General features: G+C 38.5%; 1 protein-coding gene across 1 annotated transcript; it reads left to right on the top strand.

The window, feature by feature from the left end:
* The first annotated feature begins 2,872 nt into the window (after nt 1-2,872).
* On the top strand, nt 2,873-3,469 carry LOC127787551 (uncharacterized). Its single transcript, XM_052315610.1, has one exon. The coding sequence runs from the start codon at nt 2,873-2,875 to the stop codon at nt 3,467-3,469; it is 597 nt and encodes a 198-aa protein (XP_052171570.1).
* Nucleotides 3,470-8,190: the final 4,721 nt, after the last annotated feature.

Genomic DNA, 8,190 nt, shown 5'->3' with positions numbered 1-8,190 from the left:
AAGACAAAAACTTAGTTTTTGAAGTAGTGGCAAAATCGTAATTACTAAGTCTGGGTAAAAGTGAAATTCTTGGAAAAACTCAGGCACAAGTGTAATATTGGTAAACTAGCCAAAATATCAACCAAAAATATCAAGGATTAGCCAATGAACACCCCAAGTGTCCTTTTGAGGTGGAAACATCCTATTGGGTGTTTGAGGATAAGATCAACGATGACGTGGCACAAATCTATTGGCTCAGATTTCAATTAAAGTCTTAAGGTGGCTTAGCTTGGAAGTTGTAATAATTAAGTTTACCCCAAAAGTTTTAAAATGGCTTACCTTAGAAGAAAGAGATTGGCTTACACCAAAAGTCTTAGAATGGCTTACCTTGGAAGAAAGAGATTGGCTTACACTAGAAGTCTTAGAATAGCTTAGCTTGAAAGAAAGAGATTGTCTTACATTAGAAGTCTTGGCTTAGCTTGGAAGGAAGAAATTGGATTGGAAAGGAAGAAATAAGGGCCATGATGGGTTCTTATCCTAGAAGCCATGTGAAGGAGGCTTGGATTGGAAGAGAATAGAAGCTTGTATTGGAAGATAAAATTAAAGAAGAAAAATTCAAAGATTGTAATGATTATAGGACACATGGCATTATTTGAATGGAATCACATGGACAAGTCTTCTCCAAACCTTTACTTAACCTCCAAGTTTGGGACACATGTCACCATTTGGGTGGTAACACATGGAAGTAATGATGAATCCCAAATAATTAAGGTGACACATGGCATGCTATGATTTGATGGATAATTCTATAAATAGGCTTGAAATCTAACTTCTCAAGCCATCTCAAAATTGTATGAGCCAAATCCAAGTTACTTTGAGAGAAATTTCAGATAGAAATAAGATCTTGAGTGTGAGGAGGAAGTTTTGTAAAAGAAAGAGAGAAAGTCGGTGAAAAACAAGGGAGAAAACAAAGGAGAGGCAAAGGCTTGACGAAAAGCAGACAGCCGCAAAGATTTGCTATAACAGTCTTCCAATCGGAGAGGTAAGTCTGATTTCTTTTCATAATCATGTATAGGACTGAAATATGAGTCCGTAGGTTCAAACGGAAGTCGATTCGGAGTTAAAATGAGAGAGATATGGCAAAAATACGAAAGGGTGTCGAATCTGCCCCTAAGGCGTGAAAATAGGCGCCACCTCTTCTTAGGGCGCGTGAGGGCGCGTGAAATCCCCTTTTTCCATGAGATTTCACATATCAACCCCTTATTTAATTACCTACAATCCATGTAAGATTATGTGAGTTTCAGTTCACGAAAATACATATTTTGTCTGCAAAAAAATAAACCCGATAAGTTGTGAAGCCTTAAACATTCGAATCTCATCCAACCAAGTTGAGGTAAGTATATTATGAACTATTTATGATGTTTAAGTATGCCTATGAATTATGTTATGTGGTCCCTCATGTTATGTTATGTTCACGCAAGTTTCAAGACCGAAGCTCGGTAGCGCTACGCACGAGGGTTCTTACCCCTGTAAGTTGGTGGAACCTCTCGTGTTTCCATATGATACGTTATGTTATTTCATGACTTGTTTAAATACATATGATGGTTCTCTTGTACTTACTGAGACTCGCATGAATCTCATCCCATATTTTTCTCCCCCGGGTGATTATGAATGAGGAGATCGGAACGTGGACGTGGAGTGTGGTGGCTATTTGAGGATAATTTTTAATAATTGAAATCTTGTTTCTCTCCTCTTGTATTAGAAATATTTCAATATTACACTCTTATGGTATATGTACATTATAGCTACATCGTATGTCCTTAAAGCTTATATAAGTTTATGAAAAGGGCCGGGTCTCAATTTAAGGCTAGATTTCTCAATATGGATGCTATTGTTACAAAGCATATTTGCTAATTTTTCTTTCTTATACCGAAGCCATGTTTTCAATATCAAACGTTATATTTACGCAAAACATGCTCTGAATTTTATTATGTTTGGAACATCATTTAAGTTTACAGAAGTATCATTCCTCAAGTTTCTTGTCTGCGTTAAACCTTGAATTTGATATGAATATTATTACTGTTTAGCATGTTTTTAAGTTATGGGTGTCACACCTTCAGGTTGACAAATGTCCCGACAGCATTCATGGACTTAATGAATAAGGTATTCCGACCCTTCTTGGATCGATTCGTCATCGTGTTTATAAATGACATATTGGTGTACTCGAGGAGTGATGTTGAGCATAAGCACCATCTTAGGACGATTTTGCAGGCCCTTCGTGAGAATGACCTATATGCCAAGTTTTTGAAGTATGAGTTTTGGATAAAGAGTGTTAGCTTTTTAGGGAATGTTATGTTTAGTCAAGGGATCCAGGTGGACCAAAAGAATATAGAGGTTATGGCTCAGTGGCCTAGACCCACTACAGTCATTGAGATACGTAGTTTCCCAAGCCTAGTAGTATACTACTGTCGCTTTGTGAAGGATTTCTCTAAGATTGCAGCACCAATGACGCGTCTCACCCAAAAGAATGTAAAATTTGAGTGGTCAGATGCATGCGAGCAAAGCTTCAATGAGTTCAAACGACGGTTGACTACAATGCCAGTGTTGATCCTACCGTCGGGAGTGGGGGTTATGCCGTGTATTGTGATGCATCGAGGGTTGGATTAGGATGTGTGTTGATGCAGCATGGGAGAGTTATTACCTATGCTTCTAGGCAGTTGAAGAAACATAGCAGAACTATCCTACTCATGACCTCGAGATGGCTGCCATAGTATTTGCTCTCAAGATATGGCGACATTACTTGTACGGCGAGACATATGAGGTATTCACAGATCATAAGAGTCTCAAGTACATTTTTTACTAGAGGGACCTAAATTTGAAACAACGTAGATGGATGGAACTCCTCAAGGACTATGATGTCCATATTTTGTACCACCCAAGAAAGGCTAACGTAATAGTAGATGCTTTGAGTAGGAAGCCTATGGGAAGCCTTGCTCATATTTCCAGTTGGAGAAGATCGTTAGTGGAGCAGTTACATAGTTTAGAGTGGAGTGGTGCATGTCTAGAGATATCTGATTCTCGAGGATTTTTGGCGCATATCGAGCTTAGGTCTACCTTAATGGAGGAGATTAAGGCGACTCAAGTTAAGGACTCCAGTCTAGCTAAGATCATTAAGGATGTTGAAGAAAGTAAGGTGTTTGATTTTTCTATTAACCCTTTTGGAGTGTTGAGATTTAGGACTCGGCTTTGTGTCCCCGAGATGGACAAGTTGAGGAGTAGGAACCTTAGGGAGTTTCATCACTCTCGATTTGCCATTCACCCAGGGACTACCAAAATGTATCAGGACCTAAAGCAATTGTTTTGGTGGTCGCACCTTAAGGAAGATGTTGCTCGTACGTGTCTAACTTGCCAAATCTATCAGCAATTGAAGGCGGAGCATAAGAGGCCAGGAGGCTTGTTGGAAAGCATCACAATTCCAAAATGGAAGTGATATCACCATGGATATGGTTACTGGATTGCTGAGGTCCCCTGCGAGACATGATTCAGTATGGGTAGTAGTAGACCACCTAACAAAGACAGCTCATTTTATTGTTGTACATACATCATTTACTGTCTCTTAGTTAGCTTAGAAATTTATTCATGAGATTATACGGTATCACGGAGTACCTATTTCTATTATATCTGACCGAGGGTTCATATTTACCTCTCAGTATTGGGGCTCGTTTCATGAGGCCTTAGGTACGCAGTTAGCATTAAGTACTGTGTTTCACCCCCAGACGTATGGCTAGTCAGAAAGGACTATCCAGATACTTCAGGACATGCTTAGAGCGTGTGCCCTTAATTTTAGGGGTAGCTGGGAAAATAATTTATCGTATGTCGAATTTGTGTATAATAATAGCAATCAATCCAACATTCAAATGGCACCTTACGAGGCATTGTATGGTCGACGATATAAGTCACCCTTGGGTTGGTTTGAGGTTGGTGAGAGATGACTTATTGGCTCAAATTTGGTCGGCCAAAGCATAGAGATTGTCCAGGTAGTTCGTGATAGGCTTTTGACGACTCAGAGTCATCAGAAATTGTATGCGGATCATAGGCATCGACCCTTAGTGTTCGCAGTTGATGATTTAGTGTACCTTTGAGTGTCACTTATAAAGGGGGTAGTGAGGTTTGGGAGGAAAGGCAAACTTAGTCCCTGGTATGTTGGACATTTCCAAGTCCTTAGGCGAATTGGGAAGGTAGCTTATGAATTGGCACTACCACCATTGATGGCTGGAGTGCACCCCACATTTCATGTGTCAATGCTACGCGGGATTATTGGAGATCCCTCCCACATTTTTCCCCCGACAGCACCCACTATGATCCAACCAAGCTTGCAATATGAAGAGCAACCTGTTAAGATTTTAGATAGGCAGGTTAGAAAGCTTAAATCTAAAGAAATAGTTTCCATTAAAGTCCAATGGAGCAACCATAGTGAGGATGAGGCCACTTGGGAGATGGAAGATGCCATGAAAGAGAAATACCTCTATTTGTTCTCTTGAAATTCGAGGACGAATTTTTATAAGGGGGGAGCACGTAAAGACCTAGAAAAAAAAAACTAAAGAAAAAAATATAAAAAGAAAAGGGGGAGGCACGCGGGTAGCGCCCCCCCCCCCCAAGAAAATCTGATCTCTTTCTCTCTCTCTCTCTCTCTCTCTCTCTCTCTCTCTCTTGCTCTCTCTCGGATCTTGTTGATTGCTTGCGATCTAGCCATTCGATCTTCCATCCGACTTCATTCTCAACGTTTAAGAGCACCCGATCTACAAGGAGGTAAGTGTTTTGGTATGGTTTTTGTTGGTTTTGTTGTTGTTTCATGAGATGTATATATATAGGCACGATTGAGTTTTTGGCCGGTTGTTTAGACTCAAATCTATGGAGATCTAATCGATGGATTTGCTTGGTTTTGGGATATGATGGTCAGAATACCTGAGGGTGTTGGATGGCAGTCTCAAATCGCCGAAAATCGCCTGCCACGGTGGCCAGGGGTGATTGGCAGTGAGCTTTATTTTTAGCTAAAAGTTAAACCCTAGATCTATGAATATCTAGTCTTCCGATCTTTGTCATTTTTGGGCATGTTGCTCGCCTTGGTGCTGCGCACCTCGTGGTAGCCTCTAATATTCAGAAAAGTTACCGACAGTTGGCAAATGGCGATGGCCAGAACACGTCCTTATTTTGGCAGAAAATTAATTTTTAGATCTGCTGAGATCTAACCGTCTGATGGCTCTCATTTTAAGATATGTCGATGTTCGTGGCAGGGGCTTTGATTCAATATACTAGTCGGCCATGTTTCGCCAGCTGACGACAGTCACTGGTGGTGATAAAATGTCTGGAAGAAGAAAAGAAAAGAAAAAGGGAAAAAAAAGAAGAAAAAAAAAGAAAAGAAAATAGGGCTTTTGGGGTTTGGGTTGAGTAGGGTTTTGGCCTAGGATGGCAAGGCTCGATTGGGTTATAGAATGGACTAATGTGTTGGGCATGGTTTGACCCACTTGTGGCAGCCCTTGGGCTGGCCCACTTAACTTGTTTTCACTTCTTGTTGCTTGTCCGTAAACCTATGATGACTTGGTTAGGTTGGTCCTACTCAGGATATCAATGTCAGTCTAATTTGAGTTCTCTTTAGGTCTCTTGGAATTGGCGAGTCACTTTGTTGATCGGAGTTCTAAGGACGAAGCCCTATTAGATGACTCGAGGCCGAGCAAGACTGACCCCGAGTGCGTTCTAGGCTAGCCTATGATGATGACTTAGTTTTATCCTGAATCCTGATTTCTAATGAATTCATTTTATTCTGAGGCTAGCACATTACGAATCATTCTTTTAAGCCATTTATTAATTCACTAACTAATCAATATTATGTTTTTAAAAATTTACCAATTGAGTTATAAATATAAATATATATGTATTTTTAAAAAGAGAAACTTTAAAAATATTATCTATATTAAAAGAAATCTAGTTTATGGGTGAATATAGAAATATATATATATTATTCTTATTACAGCCTATAAGTGGGTGTGTAGTTCCACTATACATTTATGCGTAGCATGCAAGGCGAGACATGATGACGTAGTCAATGGCTAAGCTCGACGAATTCCATAGCGCCAAATTCAAATATTGTGCGGGCTAAGGTATAAAATAATCAATTCATGGTGTTAGGAAATTGTTAGGATTTTCAATAATTTTTATTACTTCGCTACTTTTATTACCCAAATGTGACCACCCTATTCTATTTATTGTAGGCTTGGATTCCCAAGATTTTGCTCGATCTTCTCCCCAGGCTTGGACCTGAGTCATTCCTTCATAGGCGAGTAGACATGATATGTTATATTTACCTTATTTTGTGCACGTATATATTGTTCCATGCATAACTTGTATATGATTTTTATATGCGGATCATAGAAAAACACTTTTAAATGTTTTTAAAATGCATAAAATATTTTCATCCTACTGGGAGAGACATAAATAGAAAGATACCCTAACTGATTCTTGTTTTTGAGTATATGAAATATTGAATGATATGATACATTTTAGGCACCACATGAAATGAGAAATGGTTATAACTTGTGCATTAAATAGGGTACCATTTGCATTATTATTAGAGGACTATCTAGTAGATTCTCTGGCGACTCACAGAAGGAAAAGATCATGGTACTATGAGGCTTGGCATGCCAAGGCCATGAGAGACACGGATAGTATGTTTCATCACTACTATCATATGGGCTATGATGGTATTATAGTGTGATGATGATGTATGTGCCAGTATATATACTTGTGTGCATATGTGTATAAGCATTAGGCCAGTTTCTACTAGTCTGTCCTCAGATTCAATGCATACATCGCATATAAAAAGTATAGGAGACTTAGGTGGTTAGGTGAGCAACTTATGGGGGTTATCTCTAGGCACCTACTTCTTCTACACTATGTTTTCCTTTGAACCTCAAATTATTTAAACTTATAGTACATATCCTCATTGTTCATATTATTATTATTATATTATTGTATCCATGATGTTCATCCTAGCATTTTTTATTGCATACTCTCCTAGTGGGCATGACACACCTTATACTCGCAGTCCACAAGACTCACCTCTTTTTTAAAAAATATATATATATTTTCAGGAGATTCTTCTTTTGAATATTGATCCAACAAATCTTCTAGTATGATGTCAGACCTCTTTTGATTCTTGATGTGATATAGGATGCTCCGTGGAGACGTACACATACTGTTGAGTCTGTTCTTTTGTATTTTATTTTTGTGCTACATAATTGTGTCAAAGGCTCGAGATATGGGACTGTATATGTATTTATGACAGTAAGATGATGGATATTTATATTTTTGTGTAGCTGTTGTATATGAGATATTGAGATTTTAATGAAATGTTGATAAAGTATTTGATTCCATGTCTTTATATTTTGTCAGTAGTATTAATGTTTTTAGCATATCGAGCTAGAAAAGAGGCTTACTAATCCATGGTGGGGCCGCTGGGCCTAAGGATTAGTGTAATACCCTAAGTCATTATAAATAAATAGTATATTTGGTTTAATTAAATTATGTTTATATTATATGTAATTTGGCTTAATTGAGGTAAGATAATACCAGAAATAATATAACTATGTGACCCTAAAGAAATTATATAATGTTAAGATAAATAATTATTTAGTGGTTACATGGGATTTTGTATGTATATATATTTAAGTATATATGTATAAAGCATGTATGTATATAATTTAGTATATATGTATGTACATATATAGCTATACATGTATATATGTAATATATGTATGTATATGTATATATATATATAAAAAAAATTCAGAAAATCCAGATTTTTTGCAGAGCAACGCGCGACCAGAACATGGCCGTGCCTGCAATCGGTTCTCAAGGCAAGGGGGGCATTAATGGCCAAGCTGACCTGCGGAGTGGCTTCCCGGCCACATAGGTCTTGATGGGACACTCGCGACAGGGTTTTCGGCTATAAATAGCCGAACTTGGACAGCCCCATTCATCCAAAACAATTCAAAACTTAGATCGAGTGTTAGGATGAGTGTTTGAGAGTTTTGAGAGCGGGGTCTTGGTCTTCAAGTCGTGGGCAACGTTTCTAGTCATTTTGGTGACCAACGGAGCAGAGGAAGAGGCGAATCGAAGCTTCGCCGAAAAACACGCAGCTCGCCGGAGCCGAAG

The sequence above is a fragment of the Diospyros lotus genome, chromosome 12, assembly GCF_014633365.1.
Source record: "Diospyros lotus cultivar Yz01 chromosome 12, ASM1463336v1, whole genome shotgun sequence".
Classification (NCBI taxonomy): Eukaryota; Viridiplantae; Streptophyta; class Magnoliopsida; order Ericales; family Ebenaceae; genus Diospyros; species Diospyros lotus.
Note: the sequence above shows the minus strand (reverse complement) of the source record. Positions and strands in the feature narration are given on the sequence as shown.

Bases quoted from the DNA above. Each gene is read 5' to 3' on its own strand.
- LOC127787551 (XM_052315610.1), top strand. From the start codon at position 2,873: ATGGAACTCCTCAAGGACTATGATGTCCATATTTTGTACCACCCAAGA.